Here is a 26,093-nt window from a genome sequence, read left to right on the forward strand (position 1 = left end):
GGCGTGGGCACGGCGCGGCGCACGGCGCGGCCAGGGGTGAGCGCGTGCGCGGCACGGCAGCGCACGGCGTGCGGCGCTGTGCGGCGCGAACGGCGAGGGCGGCGTCAGCGGTAGGAGGCACAGTGGCGCGCGCAGGGGAAAGGCCGGGGCGGCGCAAGCCCCGTCGTGTGCACGTGGGGCAGCAGCTCGGTGCCAGTGGCGGGCAGCGCGACGTCGCGGCCGAGCGACGCGGCGGTTGACGCGGCACGCGGGGCGCGCGGGCGGGCGCGTGCGCTCGGCCACGGCAAGCGCGTGGCCGGGTGGCAGAGGAAGGAGGAGGAAACAGGGAGGAGAAGGAAGGAGGAAAAGAAAAGAAGAGGAGAAAAAGAAAAGGGAAGAAGGAAATAGGAGAAAGGGAAAAAGGGAATAGTTAAAAAAAGGAGAAAAGAGAAAAGAATGGAAAAGAAAACAGGGAACAAGAGGAGGAAAAAGAACGACGCGTGCCGGCGGAATTCGCGGCGGCGACCGCGCGGCGAATTTCACGGCGGTGACCGCGGCTGGTCGGTCACGCACGCGCGGCGCTCGCGCGCTGTACGAGGGGAAAAGATGGCGCGACTGCGATTGGATTCGGGTGCCGGGAAATTTAGGATTTCGGTGGAACGGTTCTCGAAAACGAAAATCTTAGCGCGTGATTTCTGGGTAAAATTTTCAGGATGTTACACAAGGTAAACCTAACACACATGCTTGGAACACCACAGGGTCATTCCAAAGCAACCGTTTGCCTCTCATTCCGACTCGTGGATCAGAGCCACCACAAGCGACTGCAGGAACATACGCACACCCAATGTGTGCAGGACATACGTCTGTAGCGCGACTACAAAACCCGTATTCCTGGTTGCCCTTGCAACACGTATTTCCCCAGTCGAACCAAGTAACCAGAAGAACCAAATACATGTGGTGGGAGGTATGTCCACTCCTCGGTCCGATTGGCTACTAGGCTTACCGCTTACCCATAACTCACGGCATGTGGCTAGTACTTTCAAACGCTTAACCTGCACTACCACACACTGCGACCTTATCAGATTCATCAACACAGACGGGGTATCATCTCGACCATGATACCTCATAAAACTCCCGTCCGGCATCCTTATAGTGGTAACAGGAATGTAAACATTACAATTACTATATCGCGCGAGTGACAGGGAATCACCCGACTTCTACCGGTCCTATTAGCGGAGCACCTATTCGTTAAGGACTCGGGAACATTACATTGGATTCCTAGGATTCATGCATCTAGGGTTTCACTTCAATTCCTAGACTTAATGCAAGATATAATATGATTAAACATAGATTGCAGTGTAAATAAGGTAGTGGGATATGTCCGGGGCTTGCCTTTACTGGTGGGGCTGGGGTTAGTCAAGTTAATAACGTCCGAACTTTGGTTCGGGCCTTCCGAGAGTTTCTTGACGAAGTTCTTGAGGTCTTCAGAACAACCTTCTTCTGGTTCCGGGATCTGTAGGAATTTCCACGGCTCGATCCACGATCAGCTTGTAAACACCGTCGGCAAAAGCAGTCGGATCTATATGATATGCAAGAATATAAAATTAAAGAATGTATAGTCTTCTTACTTTATTTTACGATAAACTGCAATCCAGAAGGTTAACACTCAAGAACTCACGATACAAGAGGGAAACCTAAGCCTTGGATCCTAAACATTCAACTCATGACTAACATGACTATAGCATTGATTTAATTGAAAACAAGGATTAAGATATTCAATTTAAATTAAATTCAAATTTGAATGTGAAGCTTGGACAATTAAGGTTATAAAGTTTTGAAAATTTAAACACAGATCAATCGCATACTTAACAGATTCTAACTAAAAGATCTAATTAGATAAGCTTTACCGAATAGACTAGATTTAGCTAATTCTACTATAAAACAAATTGAATTGATCAACTTAAAAGAATTTAAATTACAAAACAAACTTAGGTTTGAAAATTCCATATCAATTCATGCTTAATCCGTAGGGATTGCATACCAAAAATCAAGATCAACACAGTTACCATGCAGGAGATATGGATATTACACTTTCTTATCTTGGATTTAACATAGATTCAAAACTATTTGGTTTCATATCAAACTCATTTAATAAAAGTTGTAGAGCTTAAAATCTAGTTTCTAACAAAACTGATTTTGCAATTTTTGGAATTTCCTACTATTTTCTATTGATTTTACAAGTCAGCAGCATCACTTCACATGAAATAACAAGCACCTTTACACACAGGTCCTCGAACTTTACTGTTCCTGTGGGTCTAGACTTCGCAGAAAACCCCCTGAGCTTGTCTTAATTGCTGCACGAGGTCCCTTATCTGCAAACAAAACAGAGGAGGCGCTTGGGGTCGATTCCATGGGGAAAAAAAAATAAAACAAACGGAGAGCTGCGGTACTGGGAAGGTGAAGCTCAGGGACGTGCGGCTGCGGAAGCTCCTGGTCACCGGGTTCCAATCGGTGGAAGCTGCAAGGTTGGAGCCCAGGAATCGCGCCTCACCAGAGGGTCGTCAGGGAGGGTCTGACTCACGAAATTGGAGGCAGGCGAGGGTGTTTCGCCGGGTCGGAAGGGGAGGGACGGCCGCACAGGGGAGGGCGACGCGCCAGGGCTAGGCGGCGGACCGGGTAGCGCGCAGGCGGCCTCGGGGTCCAGCACCGGAGCGGGGATGCAGGCGCACGGCAGACGCACAAGGCGGAGAGGGTCCTGGGGCGCAATAGAGCGAGGAAGAAACTGGGGCGCCGGTCAGCAGGGGCCGGCGGCAGCTCTGGGCAGGAGGACGCGCTGGAGGGAGGTGGCGTGGGGCGGGTGGCGGCGGAAGCAGTGCGGCAGCACAGGGATGCGACGGGGTACGGCAGCACGGCAAATAGCAGAACACCTGATGTCGTGCGCGGTGGTGAGGATAAGGTTGCAGTGGAGGTTGAGACGATGAGGAAACAGCACAGCTGCCTGCGGAGGGAAATTATGGCGCACGGGGACTTGCAGCAGGAGGTGGCAAGGTGGTCCGCGATAAGCTGCAGAGCAGAGAGCAGAGCGCCAGTGCGGTGCCAGAACAGTAAAAACAGGGGAGCAGAGAAGATTAACCAGAGGAAGAAGAAGGAAGGTTGGGGATGACTGGACCAAAATGTAATTTTTCAAAATTCCAGGGACCTGTCTGTAAACTAGTGATAACTTTTAAGCTAGAGCTCAAAAGGAAAAGTGTTCAAAATGAAAGTTGTACAACTTTTCAAGCTCTACAACTTTGTTTTAAGGATTGAAATCAAAAACTCGAAGTATGCAACTTTATTTTGAAACTTGGAACAGACTTTAAATTTTATAAAGGTTTTGTCCTCGTTACATCTTTTACACACAACTTGGGCCTAGATGCAAGTTTTCAGAACTTTCATGATCACTTGCATTCTTATAATTTTGCCCCTAGTAACTTTTGAAAATTACTTTTGTAACTCGTGCATTTTGCACAAAAGGACTCATATTTTTATAAAATTACACATAGGGTCTTATTTCTACAAATACATCCAACCTTATACATTTCAACACATGCATTACATCTTATACATATCATGGTACAATTTGACACCTAGGGTGTCACAAGACCTGTGTCTGATTTGGCTGCATACGTAGCGTCTAGAAATGGATCTGAAAATGGTGTATTGTGCAATGATCGGGCACAAGAAATCTTGGTAATAATAGACTTGCATCAGTTATTTTCTTTGTGTGGTTATATTTCTCTTTTATTGTGTCATGGTGATAATGTTTCTAACAGGAAAAGTATACTGAAGTTGCAAAGGAGAAGCATGGTTCAGATTTTGACGTGATGAATGAACCACTTGATCCGGATGTTGTGTACAAGGTTGGCTGTGGCAAAAAACATGGACGCCATGTCCTTGCTAATGGCTATATTGACTCACGGGTAAGTGCTTCTCAAAGTCGATCATCAATGAGTTCTGGATCATTTGAAGATGTGCGTCCTTCAAGACGGATAAAGACATCAGTTGATAGAATTGGTGAACTTGAGAAAAACATGCAAGAGATACGTCAGATGCTCATTGTAAGTTCTTACAATATCATGATTTTGTTACATAACTAATTCTGTCCACTTTTACTTAGCTTTTTACTCTTGCCAATTGTAGTCCCTAGTTCAGAATCAGAACCAAAATCTTGTGGCAAACAATGGCACATCAGGAGGTACTCAAGCGAGCACTCCTGTAAGTCTCTTCACTCCTAGAGCTCTTTTTATCCAGTCTACAGCTTGCTGCATGAAGCACTACTGTGGCTTGGTACTTATAACTTTACATGATTGTTGCTTATAGGGAACTGCAGCTTCAGTTGGAAACAACACTATTGCCAATTTGAATAATCCACAACAAGAGCATCAGGATGAGTGCAATGATGATGGGATGATGTAATACGCAGATTTAATGCAAACACATATCTCAGTTTCTATTTGTGATCTTGATGAACTGCAAATCTGTTGGTATGACAACATATGTGTGTGTTGGATATTTACAAATTACTTTCTATGAAACTACTTGAGTGAGAACATATATGTATATGAACTATTTGTATGAGATTTGGCTTATGTGTTGGATTGTGACAATTTCTAGTATATTTGATTCTGTTACTTAATTTATGGCTGTCATATTTGAGCTGAGCTGCAGTTCTGTTACTTAATTTGTGGCTGTCATATTTGAGCTGAGCTGCAGCAAATAATATTGAATTAATGTACTGAAATGGCGAGTGAATTGTGCCGAGTGCATCTTTAAGAATGTACCGAGTGCATCTTTAAGAATGTACCGAGTGCACCGAGTACAGCTGGTACTACAACCATGAGTTATATACCGAGTGTATTGTGCCGAGTGTTTACACTCGGTACACTTTTAAGTGAAACGCCGAGTGGTTTAGTACACACTCGGCACAATCTGATGTTACCGAATGCCGGTGTTAAATATGTACCGAGTGTAAAATTGTACCGAGTGCTTACAAATTACTCTGTATATATTTTCTGTACCGAGTGTTGCACATTTACCGAGTGTAATATAGATCTGTACCGAATGTGTTTGTTCCGAGTGCATTGTACCGAGTGTTGCACTCGGCACAATCTGTACCGAGTGTTTTCTATCTTGTACCGAGTGTTTTTGGCACTCGGTACATTTACAGATCCTGGTAGTGCCAGTAGAGAATTGCATGCATATCTATTGTCACATAACTAATTAAAAGGATTCCTACTGATTTGGGACTGTGCACAGTATGATGTCACTTTAATACTCTTGAAACACCAAAGAAATTAATTAACGGCACTGAGCCTTTGTGGTGGAGGGAAATTGTGCCATAGAACATGCCACTTGTTGAAAGAAACCAAACAAAAACTGATCTTTGCTACTAGACACTATACCTTTGTGTAAATTTGCTTCTACATAGGAGTATGACTTAGTGTCCTCCAGCCAAAAGTTCAAAAAGAAAATCTCCAAGGACAAGAATCTGTGTGTAGCAGAAAATATACACGATTTTATAAGTTTCAAGTAGTAAAGTTCAGTTTTTTTCTTGAACACAGTAAAGATCAGTTTTGTTATGTCTTTCAGCAAAAGTGACATGTTTTTGAATGTCCTGTGGCAAAATCCCCCAGCAGTAAATGTAGGGCAAGCCAAAAATGCATAAACTACAACAGAATTATTGCAACGGAGGTAAGACTTACCCCCTGTCGCCACTTTCTCTTCACCCTCCACCGCTTCAAATCCCCATGGCGGATTATCTGTCCTTTGTTCCTACAGCAGAGAGGAACAGGGGACCATGAGCTTACTTGGCAACATAAATTGTTACGGTGAAATGAACAATCGCTATTGGGAAGAACAATGATGGAAAAACAAAACCAGGTCACTAACCAGTACTCACGAAAGCAGCAGGTAAAGATATGGTAAATGATGCTGCAAGGACTTAGAATAGCAATCCCTGATCTACATCCATCTGATGCTGCTGATAATGTGCCACTATTGAGATGGTATTGAGCAAGATAATTTTCCATTGTATGGAAAGCAACAATGGTGTCAGCCACGATGGTAGGAAACGCCTCAGAGCTGACATGCAGACTCCTGTTCCTAGAAAGGAAGATGGTGCTGCCATCGATACATGTCAGCGGGACAGTCCTTTCCAGCATCAGATCAGCTAATCTGTAACATGAATATTGCTTATTTTCGCCATGTCTTGAGGCGATCACCAAAATCTCTGAGTTGCATTCTACCAGATCATACAAAGGGGGATAAATTTCTGTGCTTCCTGGACATTTGGCAATCAACTTTGGTGGCGGCAACGATGGCGAACCCAAGTTCATATCTTCCTGCTGGGGTGGGTCGACCTGTAAGACCTGCGGTTCACTGTTAACTTCAGGAATATGCAACATATAGAACTTTCCTTGGAACTGCAATGGAACAGAACGCGTGTCACGCCACCAGCTTGAGATCCTCCAATGCTGATCCCCAGAGGTAGCAAAGCTAAAATTCTGCATACCGGGTAGGGACATCATTACTTTGACGGCTCCATCTGCACCCACACTGATGCAGGCAGCACCGATATTTCTGAGATAACACCACTTGTTTCCCGGCAACCATCGGTTCACATATGGCAGGAGGTCTCCAGCGGTGGGAACTCCGCGATGTCGCCAGTGAAAGGATGGAGGAGACGGATGGCGGTGTCCTGGTCCCTCTGCAGCAGGAGGATGCCGTCGACGGAGTCGAGGATGCAGTGATCCCTAAAGAGCGGGAGCCGGACGCGGACGAAGGCACCAGTTGAGAGGTTGAAGAAGCGGACGTACCCACCGAGTTTGCCGTGGCCCGGGTGGAGGCGTGGCCCTCGGGAACAGCATCCACCGCCGCGGGTGGAAGCGCGGGTCGACGATGCCGCGGCCACGCGGGCAAGTGGTGCTGGACCGCCAGTGGGGGCACACTGCGCGGAAGCGGATGTTGTAACATTCCATGTTTGTACCTTAGGCTGTTTAGATAGCAAAAATTGTGAATTTTAAAAACTTTTGTGGATTATCTTAACTTGAGATTGTTGTTGGATTTTATTTGATTAGTTTTCAAATTGCTTGATTCAATTGAGTGGGATTCGAATTTGAATGGGCTATTCAAATTCAAATCCAAAGCTTTAACCTCCTAACTCCCTCGGACCTATAGCCAGAGACCGGCCCAGCTCGTGCAGCCCAAGCCAACCCACGTGCGCAGCCCAACACACACACACACACTCACACACACACTCTCTCTCTCTTTCTTTCCCGCGAGCCGGCCCAGCACCACGGCCTAGCCCACCATCGCGAAGCGTCGCGACCCTTCACTTTCCATCCGCCCGGGGCAGCTGACGGGCGGGTCCCACCCGCCAGCTTCCCCCTTCCTCCTGCAGTCGCCCGCGACCCCGGCTCACTCTCGCTTCCCTCCGCCGCGTCGCCCGCTCCACGACAGGGAGCTCCAACCGCCACGCCTCCCCTTTTTCTCTTTTCTTCCCCGCCGTGGCCCCGCTCGCTTGCGTCACCCGCCAGCTTGCGCGCCGCCCCGCTCCGCGACAGCCCCGTAACCGCCCACGCGCGCGCTCCCTTTTTCCCCCGCGCCCCGGCCGCTCGCGCCGCAAACCCTAACCCCTGCGCCGCAGCCGCCGGATGCGTGCCGCGTGGCTGTGGCACGGACGCCGGGCATCGCCGCTCGGCGTCCGGGCCCGCGCCGCAAGCCCTAGGGTCGCCCCATAAAAACCCCGAGGTCGCCGCCCGAAACCCTAGCCACCCATGCCCCTTTTCCATTCCGCCGTCGCCGCACCAGAGGAAGAGAGAGGAGAGGAGGAGGAGCAGGAGGAGAGCCCGAGGAGGAGGACGCCGCCGCCACCGCCGGAGCAACTTCCCCGAGCCAGCGCCCCGATCGACTACACCGGCGGACCTGTGCTGCCCGGCCCTGCTCCGCCTCGCCACGGCATCACCTCTCCACCGCACCGAGCACCACCCCCTTCAGCCCCGCCGGTGAGCTCTACCGCCGCCGTTCCTCTTCTTTCCCCCTCTACTGCCGGCGATGCCGATGAACCCTCCGTAGCCCAGCCATAGGACCTCCCATTCCCCTCCGGCCGCCGTGCCGTCTTTTCGTGCAGGACCCATCGTGCCGCCGTTATCCCCGTAGCCGCCGTCGCCTCTCTGCCGCCGCGTCGTGCCGCGGGCCTGGGATGCCGGTGCCCCGCGCACGGCAGGGCCACGCCGCGGCCCTGGGACGCCAGGACCCGCGCGCGTGCGTGCGCACCCATGCCGCGAGACCCAACCTGCCTCGCCATGCGTGCGTGCCCAGCCTCGCCATGCCCGTGCCACGGCCTCGCCGTGCGCGTCGACCCCGCGACGTGGCCGCGACGTTGCGTTCGCGTCGCGGCCAGGCCTTTGGGACTTTCCCCCGAACACCCTCCGGGCGCTCGCACCCGTACGCGCTCACGGCGCCCACACGCACACGCGCACGCCCGCCTGCTGCACCGGATCCGGGCCCCGCCACACCGGATCCCGCTGAGACTAACGCATGGGGCCGGGCCTGTCAGCGTGAAGAAAGGGAGCAGAAGCAGCCAGCCTGCAAGGAGGAGGAGGCGAAGAGGGAGGAAGCCGCGAGCCGCCGCGGCCCAAGGAGCAGCAAGGCCCAAGACGAGCCACCCGCGAAAGACCTAAGGCCCAAGCTGGCCCACGAACACAGCCAGCCCGAAGACGAGCCAGCCAGCCCGAGGAACCGAGCCGGCCTGCTGAGCTGCAGGCCGAGCTAACCACGAAGCTTAAGCCGAGCCTAGATGGGCCGTGAGTCGGCCCAGCACCCCTTTTTGGCCCAAAACCGAGCCGACCCCTTTTCTTTTTCCTTTATTTCCGGCCTGACCCGAGGGACCCACCTGGCAGCCTCAGGGTGAGGCCGGCCAGCGGGCCCCACTGACTTTGATCCGTTGACCGGTCAACACTGACGTCAGCAGGGCCCACTGCTGATGTCAGCAGCCCCGGACCCCCCTGATGACGTCATGCTGATGTCAGCAAGCCACGTGGCACGCTCTGGTGCTGCCACGTGTCTCTGTTGACTGACTTTCTTTTCCGAAAATTCTTTATTAATTTCAGAAATAGGTTTTTCCTTAGAAAATTCATAATAAATCAACCGGACCTCCGAAAATTATGAAACCAGTTCCATAATTTTTCTAAAATCATAAACCACCCGTTAGAGTAGGCTTTGTGGTGATTTGGATCTTATTTGTAGAGTTTTGTGCATTTTTGCACTTTGGTCCCTACTCTTACTCGTATTTACGAATAGAACCCGACCACGAGGAGTTGACTGACGGCCAGGACTACCCGGAGGCCCAGGAGGACTTTGAAGAGACGCCAGGTTCACGCCCATCTACGATTTGAATTCCTATTAGGCATTGCTTGTAGATATGCTATCGCTGTATGTGTAATTACATCGAGATGAACCTGCATGGCCTATTTTATGTACCTTACTCCTTGCCATCCTATCTCACTTGTTTATTATATGAAATGCCTTGTAAATCCTTGAGTGTGTATGTGTGGGAATGGATGGATAGTCTTGGCGTGTGTGAAGTGATACTCTTCAGGAGTTGGTGATTAGGGTTTTAGCCGGGAGTGGGCAACCTAACTCGATCGTGGATCGAGGGCTTGGGGCGTGTATCTTGGCACACCCTACGGAGTATCTGTGGCGGGTACAGTTTTGGTTACGAGTTTGAGGTGTTGGAGGCACCCGTTAAGGGCGCAGTCGCGGACCACCGTGGTGGATACGCTTTTGACGAAGATGCCCGCTTCGGCAGTTAAGGACCGAGTGAGAGTAACTATGACTTGTGGGAATCTGTTAAGCGTGCACACCACTTACCCATTATGAGGGTGGGCCCGGTCCGAGGTTAGCAAGCGCGGTACCAAGCCGGTGGGAGGATCGAGTATCAGTGCAGGGGAAGGAGGTGCTAACCTCACGTTCCCTGAGACGCATGGGAGGCTTCATAGTCTCGGGGCGACCTCCCGTGGGAGGGTGCGCCCAAGACCCGGGAAAACCGGATGGTGCCGTGGCTCCTAGTTCCGTTTCTGTAGACCGGTGTTTCGTATGCTAGTCGGCTGATCTCCGGCTAGTGTCGATTCGAGTGGGTCTAGATATACAACCCCTGCAGGGTGAAAACTATATGTATAGCCGCGTCCTCGGTCATGGACATCCCTACTCCTCTGTTGCTCTTATTAGTTAGTGTTACTCGTGATTTCTACCTCCCTCTAGAATGACTTCCTGCCAGGGGGCAGTTGAGATGCGAGGAGAGGGAGTCCTCGCATCGACTTGGAGGTTTTGGAAGGTGTGCGTTGACCGGGAGTCTGGGATGCCGGAAAGGCCCGAGTCGGGAATGGGAGAAGATGTGTATACTTGTACAGATATATATTGCATGCATAGGAAAACCTCAGCTATACTCTTGAGCTTTGTTATATCCATAGTATAGACCACGTTAAAGCTTGCATTCAGATGGTGATGTGAACCTATCCCATTCCTTGGGGATAGCCTGGTACGATGCATGATCCGATCCGGAGTTCGACCCCAACGACGACGGTTGGTACGACTGAGGCCCGAGCTATGCTCAAGTCGCCTGTGGAGAAGGTTCCTGAAGATGAAGGACGGCCGAAGACCTAGCTACCGCTTTGCGCCTTCTGCTTATTCATCCTAGCCGAGAGGCTTGTAATAAATTCCGTACTACAGATCCTTTGGATTTATATAATAATTAAACCCGTGTTTGACCTTATGCAAAGTACGACTCTGATATTATGCCTGAAATGAGTTCTGTATATGATAGCGCTTGATCCAGAGACTATCACGATGATACAGGGAGTCAGATTCCTCGATTTGGGAATCTGGTTCGTTTCAGATGTAGTCCCGCAAATCGCCGGCTAGCACTCGGCACCCGATTAGGCTGACCAAATCCTCGTGTAGAGATGCCCACGAAGATGAATCCCGGGTGGCGGCGGCGGCGGCATCAGCGATCTTCCGCCGCCGGCGCGAGCTGCAGCGCGCAACCAAGGCCGCTGGGCGCTTGCTGCTGCACTCAACCGAGGCGGCTGGGCGATTCAGGTGCCTTGATGACATCCCGCTCTACCAAACAGCAGATCTGGTTCACCGAACTAAGGGTCACAACATCGACTGAAGTGAAATCGAGTTCTACCCTCGCCGAAGGAACAAAAATAGAACTTTCACGCGGTAGAAATCGAGTTCTAAATGGTATAAGTTATTTTGGTAATTGTTATGTATATAGATATAGATATAATTGTATATCTAATTAACGTATCTAGGTTGGTTAAACCGATCTACAATTTGGAACGGAGGAAACACTGGGAAATAGAATAGGGACATGAAACAGATTATTTAGATGTGGGTACGGGTTAGGGTTATGAGATTGTTTTTCCTTTCCTTTATTTAGTATGGGGTGGGTTTAGGTTAGGAATATATTATTTTATGATTGTAATAATCTCTTTTAAAGAGTTTCATTCACATACTGAGGGTATTTTTATAATTTCACACCATATTGCATCTTTATCCAACCATAATCCACCCCTTACTTTAGGAATGGATTGGTGGAATAACAAACTCTCATTTTTCTTTCCCAACCTCAATCTTTTTCAATACCCTATATCCAAACATGGGATAAAATCTATCCCACCTTTTCATATCCCATTTCCTACCACCAATTCCCAAAATCCAAACGCCATCTCAGGAAATCACCTGGCAAAGACGATTACCGGTGGCGGAAACGTGAATCCCGCCATATCCAAATGAGGTGATGGTCAGTTGGTTTCATGTGTAGAGGGTTGGTAAAAATATAGGAGCTAAAATAAGGGTGGAAATTGAATAGGTGCCATCCTTAAAGATGACAAATAGTTAAATAAGAGATGGCAATGGGCTATGCTGCATCAATACGGATACATGTCCCGATATGATTACGAGGATATATTAGTTTTCTGCAAAAGTTAAGGGTATAAAGGTGTATCAGATACGAATACGGATGTAAATACGTAATACGGGATCATGTTGAAGTATTGGGTAACATAGGCAAATGCGTACACCAAATCCTAGTTATTAGGACCAGGACCGGCGGTCCGACCGAGAAAACCGGTACCGGAGCCTAGCCGATTCGGTCCACGAAAAGATCGGCCATGCATACGAACCAGATTATACCGTTTTGTTTATTTTCCCCGAAAGAGGCTCTTGCTGTAGCAGTCACAGGCAAATGAACAGTCGCACGGCACTAACTACGAAGGGCTCATGGAACCTCCCGTGTTCCACGCCTGTGCGGTATTTTTGTTTGCGAGAGCCTATGGGCTCTCGTGATTTGATTCGGAAACAACAGTTCTAGAAGTCTAGAACCACCAGGACCATTCCGTTAAATTCCCCACAAAAGGGGAAAGTTTTTTTATTTAAACGGGGAAAATCGGAAAAAGGTCAAAGTTAATTTTACTCCATGTTTGAAAGATGGGCTCAAAGCAGAGGCGTAGCTCCCCGTACAGCAAGAAGGGGCAGCTGCCCCGGCTACCGAGCAGAACCCCCTCCCCTCCCCCATGGCGTACTAGTCTCCACTTAAAAATTCTATTTTTCTTATTGCCCAGATCTGCATTAGACTTATACTGCAATATTGTATTGACTAAATTATATTATTATTTATTATTGAATTTAAGGATTCAGTGCTTCTGCTTGCTTGACGGCAATTAACTTGCTTGCTGGCTAATTTAAGCTTCTGTTGCTAGATGAACTAGGTGTTTTCAGTACCATTTTTGTTTGTAGGGCAAGTCTGCCCCACCTAAAATTCCGAGCGAGCTACGCCACTGGCTCAAAGTGGGGGTTGGCCCGGCGGGCTACAAGATGAACCGTCGTCGACCTTCCCGGTCCGGCCCAGCCAACATTGTCAGCCCAAATGGAGACACCTTTTCAGCCCAGGAATCAGCCGCCGCCCAGTCGGGGCACATCCAGACAGTGAGAAGAAAAAAACTTTGCAGCGCCCGCTGTGCTGTTCGTCCACGCACGCGCAGGCGGCCGCGACGGCATCGACTTCCTGAACAATCTGGCGGCGCGCGGCGGTCGCGGCTCCCGAGACCACGAGGCGAGAAGCGCAAGGGAGGAGGCCACCTCTCGAGGGAGATGCAGCGGGGGACCTCGCCGCCTGCGGCGGAGGCGTGGACGTGGGAGAACGCCGCGGCCGGAGCGGCCGCCGGGTTCGCCACCGTCGCGGCCCTCCACCCGCTCGACGTCGTCCGCACCCGCTTCCAAGGTAACCCCTCCCCTCGGACCATAGGCTCTAGGGCTTCGGAGACGCGGAGCGACGACCGGTAACCGTGTTCTGTCTTGTATCGGCGTGCAGTGAGCGGCGGGAGGGGTTGGTCCGAGGTGCCGCCGTACAGGAACACCGCGCACGCCGTGTACACCATCACGCGATCTGAGGTATCAAGTCCTACCACATTTTTTTGGACGATGCGTGAAATCTGTAAGAGTCATCGTAGTTTACAGTTTTGCCTGACAGAAAAGTTTAGGATATCCATGTCCTAAACTATTTATGTGATTCTTCCCAAAAAGTTGGATTAGCACTTGCCTACCATGTAACGGTGAAATCGCTCACCTGTTGCTCAATTTCACTCTAATTTGATTGAAAAACGAGTTCTAATTCGTCAGGCAGGTGCTTATTTAAGAAATTAGGCTGTTCAGAGCTTTTGATTTATCACTATAAGTTATTTCTGATTTAACTGGCTCCTTGCAGGGTCTGAGAGGACTTTATGCAGGCTTTTATCCTGCAGTTCTTGGATCAACTGTATCCTGGGGGCTATATTTCTTTTTGTAAGTTACATTATTTCCTTTCTTTGAACAATTGTTGCATGGTGTGGTGTGTTCAATGTGTTTCTTTCCCTAAATTAAACTCGGGTAAAAATCTAAGTTGCTGGTTACCAAATTGGAATGCTTAATTTTTAGGAATCTGAATGCTCCTTGCTATATATGTTCATTAGTATTTCAATTGACATTGATTGCATTTTTTTGAACAGTTATAACAGAGCTAAACAAAGATACTTACAGAAGAAGGATGACCAGCTTCATCCAGTCCAACATCTCATCTCAGCTGCAGAAGCAGGTGCTTTGGTTCGTACATTGACTTTTATCTTTTCTAAAAGGATCAATATTATTGGATCGCTTTTGTTTTTCATTGTTCAATCTAAGATTCAAATCTTACTATTAAATTGTCAAAATGTAACTGGGCCTTTTATAGTTTGCATTACCTTTATGATCTTTCTGACTACTGACATTGGTAGTGTTATTTATTCACTGATCTTTTATTTCATCATTTAAGCGTGCCATTTATTGATGAAACTATTTTTATTGTTATACACTACACAGGTGTCCTTGTTTACAAATCCCATATGGCTGGTGAAGACAAGACTGCAACTACAAACACCTAAAAATCATACTTCAGGATACTCTGGTTTTTCTGGTAATATGCGCTTCCTCGAACTCTTTAAGTACTTATGTTTATGCTGTATAAGTGCTCATGTTGTTGTATATATGTGTGTAAGCCTAGTCTAGTAATTTGCAATAACACGTTATACTGGTTGTGCTCTGTTCATCAATTGAGTAGCCTGTGCTCATTGTCAGTTATGGCAGATTCTAGAAACTATGCCTATTTACATGGATTAAAAAAGGGAACTGCCATTTCTAATTCAGCGAAATATCCGATTGAAGTATAATCCATGTGATGTGGAGTTGATTGGAATTGTAGTGTAGGGTGTAGCATGTGGAGTCTGCTTGAAAATAGTGATTTGAGTAGGCCTCCTTGTATGGAGGATTCTTCTAACAGTTTTTATGGATATAATAAACCTAAATATTAACCTACTAGATAAGATACCAAATAATAAATTCATATCCTAGGAAACTAACTATATCTTGCCCACTGTTATCACTGTGGGACTAGTAACGCTACCCTAATGCAAGTTAACTACCTTTACAGATCAGCTGCTGCAACACAATTGACGCATCTTTCTAATAATTATTCCTGATCTTACTTATTCTTCATACTTCCTTTTTTTGATATTTGGTTTTATACATTACTTGTTTGTTAAAGCCAGATGCTTTGAGAACTATTCTAAAAGAGGAGGGGTTTCTTGCACTTTATAGAGGAATTGGTCCTGGGCTTTTGCTGGTATGTAATTCTTGTTTATCTGCTGCTAGCTGAGGTTATGCTACATTTCTTTGTAAAACTACAACTATACTCATAACTGCTAGGTTCTGGAGTGCAGTAGCATTTTGTGTTTGAAGTTTCTCTTCTCTCTAGCATTTCTTAGCTGTGTGCTCCAAGGGTATGATGTTTCCATAAGATAGCACTAAATTCATAATTATCACTTGAATTTTGAGATTTTAGCCTCAATTTTTTTAAGCGGCCTATCAAATATAAGTGTGCTCAAGATAAGATCCTCTTACTGATCCTCAACTGGATGATCAGTGTTTGTAACTTCATATTATTGTACTGATCAGTGTTCGTAACTTCATATTATTGTACCATGGATACAGATCATCCTTAGTTCTGTGTATGGAAAAAAAATCAAATAGTTGATCTAAATCATATTTTGTTTGTTTGGTATGCCGGTCGTTGTCAGATTTCTGCATCAAATCCCTCTATTGATGCTAAAGTAATTTGGTCTGTAAAGTTTAAATTTCTTCGAGGAGTTTCTGTATTAGACATTATGTTTAGACTAGTTGAGAATTAGTGATATTACATGTGTGGAAGAGTGTTTAGAATGATTACTTATTCCTTTTCTGTTTTACAGACATGGATTGTCAATTCTAGTCTATGCCTTGATGTCTGTTTATTCTGTCATGCATGAAAGGTTACCCATGGTGCGATACAGTTCACGGCCTACGAGGAACTTCGCAAAGCTATGATATCTATGAAAACTACACAAACAAGGACAGAAAATAGAGGAGGCGAGGAGTCATTGGTATTAACTGATCTCTTGTTTAACATGGTTCAGTAAACTTCAGTTTCTCTGGATAAATATTTCTGGCATTTAATATTTTTCTTTTGCCTAAACTAGGATGTTGATGCTATCTATGCCAATCTTTTTATGTCATTTTCACTCATTTGGCACTCTATCATGTAATTTGTTAGCTATCAAAAATTAGTTGTGAAGATTAAAAAGGTCCATATATTGATTTTACACTGTATCTTATTGCACAACTTTCTTACATTTGATTGGTAGACATTTATTTCTCATAAGATTAACTCTTTTAATAGAAAATCTGTATCCACTCATCTGTACACAAATATATCTATTATCTGTAAAACTAGCCTGATATGCCTTTATCTACTCTTAACAGAATTCTATCGACTTCGCGGCACTAGGAGCTGGTTCAAAAGTAGCTGCTATTTTACTTACCTATCCTTATCAGGTAAATTTTCTGCCTTGTGCTTATTCGTATTTACTTCATAAGTGTAATCTTCCTTCTTATTGATAAACATGTTTTTTTTTGTAAATTTCAGGTCATCCGAGCCCGCTTGCAGGTATCAGATTTGAAACTTTCATTTCCATACAGTGTACCTTTGTTTTTATGTTCCCATTTTTATATTTTCTTGACTTCTCAACAATTACAACTCTGAATTTCTGATGTGTTATTTCAGCAACGGCCTGGGAGTGATGGTACTCCAAAGTACTCGAATAGCTGGCATGTAGTGAAGGAAACTGCAAAGTGAGACTGACTTCTATTAGCGTTGTTAAATCTAAAATTACAATATTGCCACATCATAGTCTAATACTGAACATTGGTCAGTCCTTTTCGTGCCTTTTGCAGTATATATGCATTTTATTGTGTTGGAACTTGATTGCAAATAGAAGTTTCTTTAGACTTGTCACTCTTCAGCAATTACCATATTGGAAAACACGAAACATATTTAGAGAAGAGTATAGAGAAGTCTAAAGTGGCAGTAAAGAGCAACAGGGAGTTACATTGTTCATAATTTTCCCACCTTGGCACCTAATATTGGAATTTGAATGTCCCTGTCTACTTAGTGTAATGTGGCATCAAAGCGAAAAATAATTATGCTGAGTTTGCCATTTTTGAATAGTGCCTTTTAATTTCTGAATTTAATCTTATTCTTGGACAGAGGTCAGTTCTATTATTCTTCTGAATATAGCATTTGCTAATGGATTGGTGTTCTGACGTGCTCACTGGATAATTATCCTGTTGAAGGTATGAAGGTGTCCGTGGATTTTACAGGGGCATCACGTCCAACCTACTGAAAAACCTTCCTGCGGCTTCCCTCACGTTTGTGGTGTATGAAAATGTAGTCAAACTATTCAAAGCAGCCAAGGAGAAGACGTAGGGAATCCAAGTTAAACAGAGAAGGGAAGAAAAAGAATACTGAGATTGTTGTAACACTCCCGAATTCATGGTGATACCATATAGTTTCCACTTCAGGGCCGAGTCCATATCTCGGTCGTTTAGCATCCAGACTACAGATGTGCAGCAGTAGAGGTTGTGGGCATTGTGTCTAACATGATAAGTGGAAAATTTTGTTTCGAGGAATTTGCATTTTGTCGAGGAAAAGGAGCATTTTCTGTTTCTCCCAGGCGAAACGGTACACTGCTATGTCCGGTCCCACAGTTTGGACCCTTGTTGGTGCGCACTTGGGCATTAATGATCGGTCTCATGCCTGTGCTAACGTAATCAATGTACTTTGGCTCAGATTTATCTGTAATGTCTTATTTGAGCACTGCAGTTGTATCTTCCTTTGCCCCGTTTGATTCCTGTAAATTCCGCCGTGCAGTGAAGATTTTGGCACCATTTTCCAGTGATACACTTATTTTCGAAAAGGTCTCCTATTCGGCTATTCCCATAAAATACAACTGAAATGTTGTTTATTCGACAGCAAGATCTATCTCACTTTTGACCATACAAGATGGATTCACGATCAGGCTCTTCTTACAAGATGGACTTCACTTCATGGGCATTTCTCCACTCCCCGTTGCTCAGGTAGATGGTGCAGCCTCTCTTCTCGGCGACGCAGCAGTTACACGCAGGCGGCAGCTGCTCGGTATCCTTGGGCGGGCACGTCATGTACTTCGCATCCAGGCAGTACATGGCGCACATCCTCCCCGGCTTGGCACCATGAGACCTGCACTATTCAGGAAAGAATGCCATTCATGGAGGAGAGCCATGAGCGAAAAGAGTTGGGAGGAGGAAGACGAGGGAGGGGGTAAGGACAGCTACCACACAGCAGGAGAGCCACCGGAAGGGCAAGCTTGATGATAGCCATGTTCTGTAGCTTCTGTTCAGCGTTCACGTATGGTCTCTCTGCCAGGGTATACTTTTATAGGCTGCTTTGGTCAAGAGCGCGAGCTTTTGTCCTCGCAAAAAGAAAAGGAAAATAAAAACTGAAGCTCTATTATTTGGATCTTGTGAAGGTGGGATATGGGCACCTATCAAGTCGTCAAAATCTAGGTTTGACTCTACCTTGCGTGTACCTTTGCTGACTTTTCCTTCTGACTTTGTTGGTAAGCATTGTGCAGTGATCCACTGTTCAAGAGTGCGCTCTGGATCCAAGATGGTAAGGTCAAGTCAAAAAAATCAGCACTCTCTGTTTGTTTCTTGAAGTGCTGTTCAACGATATGCTAGCTACACCCATGACCTGCTGCAGGTTCATCGCACAGTACCGTGCAAATTAAGTACTAAGTTCTTCCAAATGCTTTCACAAAAGACTACAGCATACTTGGAAAAGAAGCTACAGAGGTCTGTACGTAACACAGCGCTCTTACAGTCTTACACAAGTTTGCATCTCGTGATCGTTCATCTTGCTTCAATTGCACAGAGATTATCATTCTAATAATTAGTTTATGCTGCCTTTTTATTAATGCATTTTTACAGAAAATAACCGACAAAATCAAGGCAGGTTTTTTATGTATCAACCTTCACAAACATTGAAACCGGAAGCTATACATGGTATTCCGTTCCAGTGAAAGCAGCACAATCCCATTAGGCATTATACATTTATATTGTACCTGGCACAGAGTGATCAATCAAGCAACACAAGTGACAGCGCAGCTGTCAAGCAACATAATATAATCTGACGCGTCACCGTCTTCTTACAAGTTAGGTTGAGAACAACTACCAAACAGTTACTGTGACCACACCGATCTAGAGATAACGACCTCTGTGACTTCTGAGCAGAGTCTTTGACGTATCCCCAGTACATTCTTTCCTGAAGATCTATGAGCTAGAACAATATGGTAAAACGCCCTGTGACTATGCTTTAGTTACGTTACTCATCTTCCATACCTTAGGCCTTACATGCTCCATGATGGCCTGCATCTATCTCACAAAATTTGCTCTCAGAACGGAGCACTTAATCACACGACTTCAGGGGGGAAAAACGCGCTCCGCAAGAGGCCAAGATCAGGCATGCGCATTCTTGCCAAAAAGATGCATCCGTTCTTGTTCAACTTTTCCGCCGAATACAACTCCGACGTTGATACACATGCGGCGGCCTTATTCTAGCCAGACTCTCTAAGCCTGAAACTTATTACATCGACGGAGGCAAGCATGGCGAGCGTAGCTCGGCTACAAGCTACTCCGACTTGCCGCACTCCTGTCTGGAGCCGGACTGGAGGTAAAGCACGCAGTTCTTGCCGTTCCTGGGCGCGCACCCGCAGATGCAGCCGTCCAGCTTCTGGCCGGGGTAGTTGTCGCAGACGATGTAGCCGCCCTGGATGCACCGGACCAACGAGCAGTCCACCCTGCTGGGCGTCCTGGCCGCGGCGCCACCAACCTCGCCGAACACGACGAGCCCTGGAAGAACCCATCGAGATTAACCCCCGTCAGAACGCCACCACTTCGTTACGGATCACCCGGGGCTGGGGCGAGCGGGGTGTACGTACCGGAGAGGAGGAGGACGAAGGCGAGCGAGAGCTTCATGGAGGCAACGGCGGCCATGGCGATCGGTCGGTTGGCAGGAGCGCCGTGCACGGTCAGGCCGGGTGTGTGTGCGTGCGTGCATATATATACGAGGAGGAGATGCAGATCACGAGCTGCCAGCCTGCCAGCCACTCATCATCATCAGCCGCCGGCCGCCGTGCGGCTTCGGCGAAACTGTCCGGAGCCGCAGCCGCTTCATCTGACCCGCCGTACGCGCCACACGGACCCACGAGGGTTTGACGTGAGCTCGCGCGTCGGACGGATAAGCGAAGCGCGGAAGGGTAGCCATGGTCGTTTGGCGTCGTCAGACTGTAAGCTTGCTGCTTCGCTGCAAATTTAGTATGGAGTATAGATCAGACCACTTGGATTAGTCAAGTCCTCGAGTTCACACTGAATCTAGTGAGCATTTATGTTACTAATTAAAATACGGTACATGACTACATGTTACTAATCCCGATCGACCGATCAAACTCCCTCTGACCACACGAACATATCACGCATGACATCATCATCACATCTGAGGACTAAATCCTGCGTCGATGCAACAGATATTCAAAGAAAATAAAAGAGGCAAAAAAAAACTTGGGAAGTTTGTCATTTTCGTTGAACTTGTACAAAATGAGTTTGCATCCTAACTTTTGCCGCTCAGTACATCTATAATTTTTGCTATGGACGCATCCTTTCATTTTACTTTCACTTAATATTTTTTTCAAAAAAGTTTACAATGGATAAGTAACCGAGGTACAAATTAAAGACGAAACCAGGGAGACTACAACAAAGCCAACTCAAGGACCGGTAACCAAGCGAGGCATATATATCACACTGCTACTTTATTATTCCGCAACATTATTCCATCACCATTCACGCATTTCTTCCGAGATGCTACGGTATTGTTTCTCGGACACCAAGAAACACGAACTTGTGGGTCGGGCTCTCCTGGTCCAGGCGGTAGCTGTTGCTACGCCTGATGCGCCACCGTGCAGTTGGACGTGGTGCCACTGCTCAGGAGGTGGAGCACGCAGTTCTTGCCGTTCCTGGGCGCGCACTCGCAGGCGCACCCCTCCAGCTGCTTCCCCGGGTAGTTGTCGCAGGTGATGTAGCCGCCCTGGAAGCACTGCACCCCGCACGCCTTCGCCGCCGCCGCCGCAGTCCCGCCGAACACGGCGAGCCCTGCACGCACGACCGCATCAATCAGAGGGCAACACGATCGTACATGCTCGAGATCGAACCCGTCTCAAGAGGCATGACACAGGAGGTCGATGCCGGCTGAGACTTACCGGAGAGGAGGAGGAGGAAGGTGACGGAGAGCTTCATGGAGGCCATCTTCGGTTCGCTTTGCTCGCGGCGTGTCCGGCCCCAGCACCCTGCAGATCGACGGGTTTGTATTTGTATAGGGGAAGCTAGAGCAAATGTGATCGCAAAGCGACCGGAGGCTACATTAAAATAGCATATCCTGCAGATCGACGGTTCCGCTGCAAACACATGGATCGTATATTCACAGTAGATATCGAGAGAAAGATACGCTGTTGGAAGCATTGACTTCTTTCCATGATTAGTTTCTAAAGATGCTATTTTTTAAAAAAGAGGAGGTTCTGGATTAATGTTATTCCTTGTTCTCTGAACTTAAGCTTTTTAGGTAAACTAGCAGGTAAAACCAGGAAATTAAGCTGAAAAATTAAGAGCCGAGTTAGATCATGAAGGGGACATTATGATCATGATTCGTTATCATTGTAGACATAGGCGGTAGCTTTACCCGTTGCCTTTGTGTCTAAAATATATGAGGTTCTATCTGTGTTGGTAGCAATCCAATCTAGGGGTGTGCGAGGTACCAGATGTTGGATTTGGAGGATTTTTCTAGCTGGGCTATTCTCCACCATAGTCCCTTTCTTCTCTTTATTGCTACACTTTGCATAATAGTCCTTATACTTTCACTAATTACAACAATACACCAACATCACATAAGTGAACGTTTACTTGCCGGTGCTGGTGTAGATGTAGAATTTCACAAGTTACTCTGGTGAGTTTTTACATGTTCACATCTTGCCCCCGTCCGTGGCCATCTGACGAGCATGACATCGCACCTGATCCCGCAGTGCAGAGAAGCAAGCGATACATTTCCTGACAAACTCAAGCATTACCGAGCAGGTCATGATCCAGTAACCATTGTGCGGCAACATTTTTTGAGAGAAACAGGAGGGGCGCGCCCCTACTGTGCTATATTAAAAAACATGGGAACAAAGTTCAAAAAATACAGCCAGGGGAAGGAAAAGGAAGGAAGGAAAAAAGTTCAACAAGGAAATAAAAAGAGAACCGGAGGAAAGAAAAACTAAATGGATTCCAACCAAGTTTGCATTGCCGCAACACAGCTTGGTTTGGCTCGGTGAAGTAACAGCGTGAACTCTGACTTGAATTTCCTTTTGCAGCTATCCACAGTTGGGTCCAGATTGTTAAAGATCCAATCGTTTCGTGATGTCCAGATACTCCAAGACGTACATGAGTATAATGATCTCCATAAAAAAGGAGACCCCTAGGTGCAACTTAATTGTGCGGCAACATTACTCTGTTCAACTCACAGTCTCTCAAACATCAAACCCACGGTCACACCGGACATGATGAAATTGCTTTATGTTACTGTATCACCCCTCCATGCCAGGATTTCCCCGGCGTTGGTCGCCGGCGGCAAGCCATGAAGTCACACGCACGAACACAAGTGGAACACGTACGATGGATCTTGTGCTGCAATGAAGCTGCAGCGTTTTCGGGTTTGCAGTTTGCTTCCTCCTTTTATTCACCGACGCTTGCACAAACGAGAAACGCTAGTGTGGGCGATCTATCCCCACGACCCGCGCGACGTGCAGCCGCCCGTGTGGCGCGCACAGGAGGACACGAAACGAGCAAAACGACCTGACTATGATTTGTACAAGGTTTGGTTAGCACTCCATGGGCCATGGCTGATGTCTCCTACTGCGCCGGGCAGTTGAACGTCCTGCCGGTGGTCAGGAAGTGGAGCCTGCAGTTCTTGCCATCCTTGGGCGCGCACTGGCAGTCGCACCCCCCGATCTGCTTCGACGGGTAGTTGTCGCAGGTGAGGTAGGCCGCCTGGACGCACCGCGCCGGGCACGCCGCCCCCGTGCCGCCGATCTCGCCCAGCCCGACGAGCCCTGCATGTCACCAGCGGTCAATCACGGGCGGCAGCACCAAGGTTGGCCGAGCAAGAACCGAGAACCTTATGGTCCGTTCTGTGCTTGATAGACCGGGGTAGCTAGCTAGCACATGCCAGCAGCTAGCAGCTTACCGGAGAGGAGGAGGATGAAGGTGAAGGAGAGCTTCATGGAGGCCATGATCTCCCACTGATCTCTTTCTTCTTCGCAGCTTGCGTCTGCGCTCGTGTTTGGGTTGCAGGGCCTGAGGGCCGATGGGTTTATATAGGGGGAAAATATGAGCTGGTGAGCACCGGCGCCGCGCACACGCATGCATCTTATCGGAATGTCATGTGTGTGGCTCGCGGTGCTATCTCCTACGGCTGTACTCGCTCGTCGTGCCGTGGCATCGATCTCTCCTGAAGCGTCGTATAGCAGTTGCAAGTCAAAAGTCAGGGAACACGGCCGCTGATCGGACTCGATTAAAATGTCAGGGATTCAGAGAAAATGCATGCCTCGTCAGATTATCAGGAGCAACTCATACTTGCTTATTTGAAACATTATCCAGGTTTTCAGGTCATGGGGTACCCTGTCAGCTCAATTTCAGTACTGAAGAGCAGATTGCAACATTCCAGATCATTTCAGTGAAAATGCCAAGGACAGTGAAAGCTGATAGCAAGCAAGCTGATAGCTCCTCTTGCTCTTTATTATTGCAAGAACACCATCCACCATTTCAGAAACGTAAGTGCAAACACACGAGACTGGCTGGAGGAGAAGGCGTCAATTTCAGCCCCGCGGCGTCGAGCCGCCGGCGAGGTGGACGACGCAGCCCGCGCAGCCCGGCGGCGCGCACTGGCCGCAGGCGCACCCGGTGAAGTTCTGCCCGGGAATGTTGGCGCACGTGATATACGTCCCCTGCGCGCGCATGAGAGTGCAGACGGCTTCGCTGGACTCAACTGCCATCCCAAGTATCAGAAGCCCTGGTTTGCATGGCACAAAATTCTCTGATCAGTACAAACAATTTAGGAGGATTCTAGCAGCCAAGCGCGAAGAGATGAAATGAAAAAAAAACTAGAGCAATGAGGAACAGAGTTCATGAAATGGAGCAGAGATATCCACCGAAGAGGAGGACGGCGGCTGCGAGGGAGAAGTTGATTGAGGCCATGCTGGCTGAAGGCTCTTGTTCACTACTAGTACACTGCGCTCTCTGAACTTCCTCAGATCACAGAGCTTGGGCTTCTTATATAAATGGCAGAGAAGGTGAAACCTTTTCTGAAGGAAATAAGGTGAAACCTTCGCTAGATGTACACTGCATTCTGCCAAATTTTGTGTAAGTTTTGTGGCATTGTTCATCCCAAACTCCAAGAGTTTCTTGGTCTGTGTTGAGCTCACCGTCATGGTCACATGGACAAGATCACGAAGATCACACGGCCTAGAGATACAAGAAAGCAAAAGGCGCTATCTTCTCTGAGCTGCTACAACAGGGAAGAGGATACAGTCGGTAAAGAGACTGGGCGAGCAACAAAGCATTGGGCCATTGCACCAGTCCACAACTTAGTAAAGGAAAAAAAAGGAAAGTGTCTAATTTGCTGTCATGAATAATCCAATTTATCCAATTAGTCTTGAACAAAGTTTAGACTCAACGCTAACTATTCCAGTTTGTTCTATACACCCTCTATTGAGATTTGTCTTTTTTTTCTTTTCATTTCTCCACCTACAAATTGAGTTTTGAGTTCAAATTTTGTTGCATGATCTTTTGGTAAAAACAATTTGTTTGTTGATAGACGATATTCTTTCCTTTGTTATAAAATATGTTAAGAGAGATCGCCGCTGTTTTCCACGAAAGTTAGGAGCATCTAATGCTAAATTAATCATAGGATGGAAAAATGCAAGAAAAAATAATGTTGATGTGGACATTAACACTACTGTAATGAATGATAATTTAGATGCAGATTTAGGATATACTTTAGTTTATTTTTAGTAATGGCATCTGTGGGCAATGTTGATGCAAATTTAGAGGGTTAGTTTAGATTATTTTTTTATAGTGGCACATGCGGGTAATTTAGATGAAAATTTGATGGTTACTTAGGTTATTTTTTTAACAATGATAGGGGGTGGATAATTTAGATGTACTTTAGACTACTTTCATTAACGTAGAGGTGGCTAATTTTTTAAGGAAAAAACATAAGAAATTCAATAGGTAATGTTATCAGTGATTATTAGAGTCTACCGGGATATGGTACATCAAACAGAAAGAATTGTGCATTATAAAATTATTTTCATGATGAATGAAATGTCTAAAACCCATCTTGTAAATAGAATTTTTTTATTGGCCTCCTCGTCGTAATTCATCTCTAGAATGAGCTAGCGCGGCCAATCATGAAGTTTTGGGCCTCGTGGAGTCTATGAATAGGAGCGCTCGACCAGTACTTGTTACTTCAGTTTCATGTCCAAAGTTTGATAATAATGTTCTGATCCAATTTGACAAATTGTTTATAGTACGAAATGGATATAATTATTGAACAACAAAGAGATCTGGCTACAGAGTTCCCTTTTAAAGGTGGCAATGGGTACAAACCCACCGGGTTTACCCACCCCAAACCCACACCCACGAAGGCAAATCTATACCCACGGGTAAACCCATATCCATCCACGGGTATAGTTTTTTCCCCATACCCATCCCCACGTGGGTGACGGGTACCCATCGGGTACCCATACCCGAATCAACATTGAACAGAAAAAAATTAAATAGATAGTCATTCAACAAACCATTCTCCAGCAAAACAAAAATCATTCAACAACAAAATTAAGCAAACCATTCAGCAATAATAAAATTGATATAGTCTCAAAATGCTAGTCTCAAAAGTCAAAATGCTAGTTGCACAAACTTATTACAATTAAAGCTGATATAGTCTCAAAATACTTAAATACTTGATGGACTAAACTTTAAGTTCCTGAAGACCTTCTTGAATA

The 26,093-nt window shown here is 46.8% G+C and overlaps 4 protein-coding genes, 1 long non-coding RNA gene and 1 pseudogene across 5 annotated transcripts; 1 reads left to right on the forward strand and 5 right to left on the reverse strand.

Moving 5' to 3' along the window:
* The window catches only part of LOC112876594, a 30,608-nt pseudogene extending 19,400 nt beyond the window's left edge, over positions 1-11,208 (reverse strand).
* A 1,797-nt stretch (positions 11,209-13,005) lies between these two features.
* LOC112877967 (folate transporter 1, chloroplastic) lies at positions 13,006-17,632 on the forward strand. The gene is made up of 11 exons (XM_025942342.1): positions 13,006-13,303; positions 13,394-13,473; positions 13,787-13,863; positions 14,067-14,160; positions 14,416-14,509; positions 15,141-15,214; positions 15,900-16,010; positions 16,390-16,461; positions 16,553-16,573; positions 16,691-16,758; positions 17,260-17,632. Exons 1-11 carry the CDS (start codon positions 13,174-13,176, stop codon positions 17,390-17,392), a joined length of 954 nt encoding a protein of 317 aa, XP_025798127.1. The 5' UTR covers positions 13,006-13,173; the 3' UTR covers positions 17,393-17,632.
* Positions 17,633-17,907: 275 nt separating this feature from the next.
* Positions 17,908-18,479, reverse strand: LOC112877968. The gene is made up of 2 exons (XR_003225617.1): positions 18,280-18,479; positions 17,908-18,189 (listed from the first exon to the last, which is right to left on the reverse strand). It is a non-coding gene; the product is annotated as an uncharacterized LOC112877968 (long non-coding RNA).
* A 971-nt stretch (positions 18,480-19,450) lies between these two features.
* LOC112877250 lies at positions 19,451-20,269 on the reverse strand. The gene is made up of 3 exons (XM_025941493.1): positions 20,194-20,269; positions 19,944-20,111; positions 19,451-19,854 (listed from the first exon to the last, which is right to left on the reverse strand). Exons 1-3 carry the CDS (start codon positions 20,267-20,269, stop codon positions 19,634-19,636), a joined length of 465 nt encoding a protein of 154 aa, XP_025797278.1. The 3' UTR covers positions 19,451-19,633.
* Positions 20,270-20,660: 391 nt separating this feature from the next.
* On the reverse strand, positions 20,661-21,375 carry LOC112877551. The gene is made up of 2 exons (XM_025941878.1): positions 21,258-21,375; positions 20,661-21,150 (listed from the first exon to the last, which is right to left on the reverse strand). Exons 1-2 carry the CDS (start codon positions 21,301-21,303, stop codon positions 20,939-20,941), a joined length of 258 nt encoding a protein of 85 aa, XP_025797663.1. The 5' UTR covers positions 21,304-21,375; the 3' UTR covers positions 20,661-20,938.
* Positions 21,376-22,247: 872 nt separating this feature from the next.
* LOC112877790 lies at positions 22,248-23,363 on the reverse strand. Its single transcript, XM_025942158.1, has 2 exons — positions 23,276-23,363; positions 22,248-23,141 (listed from the first exon to the last, which is right to left on the reverse strand). The coding sequence occupies exons 1-2, from the start codon at positions 23,319-23,321 to the stop codon at positions 22,942-22,944; spliced, it is 246 nt and encodes an 81-aa protein (XP_025797943.1). The 5' UTR covers positions 23,322-23,363; the 3' UTR covers positions 22,248-22,941.
* Positions 23,364-26,093: the final 2,730 nt, after the last annotated feature.

This window comes from Panicum hallii, chromosome 9 (genome assembly GCF_002211085.1).
Source record: "Panicum hallii strain FIL2 chromosome 9, PHallii_v3.1, whole genome shotgun sequence".
Classification (NCBI taxonomy): Eukaryota; Viridiplantae; Streptophyta; class Magnoliopsida; order Poales; family Poaceae; genus Panicum; species Panicum hallii.

Excerpts from the sequence above, each read along its gene's own strand:
- LOC112877967 (XM_025942342.1), top strand. The coding sequence starts at position 13,174 with ATGCAGCGGGGGACCTCGCCGCCTGCGGCGGAGGCGTGGACGTGGGAG. Across the intron at positions 15,215-15,899 it reads TTGGTCCTGGGCTTTTGCTG|GTTACCCATGGTGCGATACA; the intron begins GTATGTAATTCT and ends CATGCATGAAAG. Across the intron at positions 16,759-17,259 it reads GTAGTGAAGGAAACTGCAAA|GTATGAAGGTGTCCGTGGAT; the intron begins GTGAGACTGACT and ends ATCCTGTTGAAG.
- LOC112877250 (XM_025941493.1), bottom strand. The coding sequence starts at position 20,269 with ATGGCTACCCTTCCGCGCTTCGCTTATCCGTCCGACGCGCGAGCTCAC. Across the intron at positions 20,112-20,193 it reads CTCGTGGGTCCGTGTGGCGC|TGGCTGGCAGGCTGGCAGCT; the intron begins GTACGGCGGGTC and ends GATGATGATGAG. Across the intron at positions 19,855-19,943 it reads CTTCGTCCTCCTCCTCTCCG|GGCTCGTCGTGTTCGGCGAG; the intron begins GTACGTACACCC and ends GGGTTCTTCCAG.
- LOC112877551 (XM_025941878.1), bottom strand. The coding sequence starts at position 21,303 with ATGGCCTCCATGAAGCTCTCCGTCACCTTCCTCCTCCTCCTCTCCG. Across the intron at positions 21,151-21,257 it reads CTTCCTCCTCCTCCTCTCCG|GGCTCGCCGTGTTCGGCGGG; the intron begins GTAAGTCTCAGC and ends TCGTGCGTGCAG.
- LOC112877790 (XM_025942158.1), bottom strand. The coding sequence starts at position 23,321 with ATGGCCTCCATGAAGCTCTCCTTCACCTTCATCCTCCTCCTCTCCG. Across the intron at positions 23,142-23,275 it reads CTTCATCCTCCTCCTCTCCG|GGCTCGTCGGGCTGGGCGAG; the intron begins GTAAGCTGCTAG and ends GGTGACATGCAG.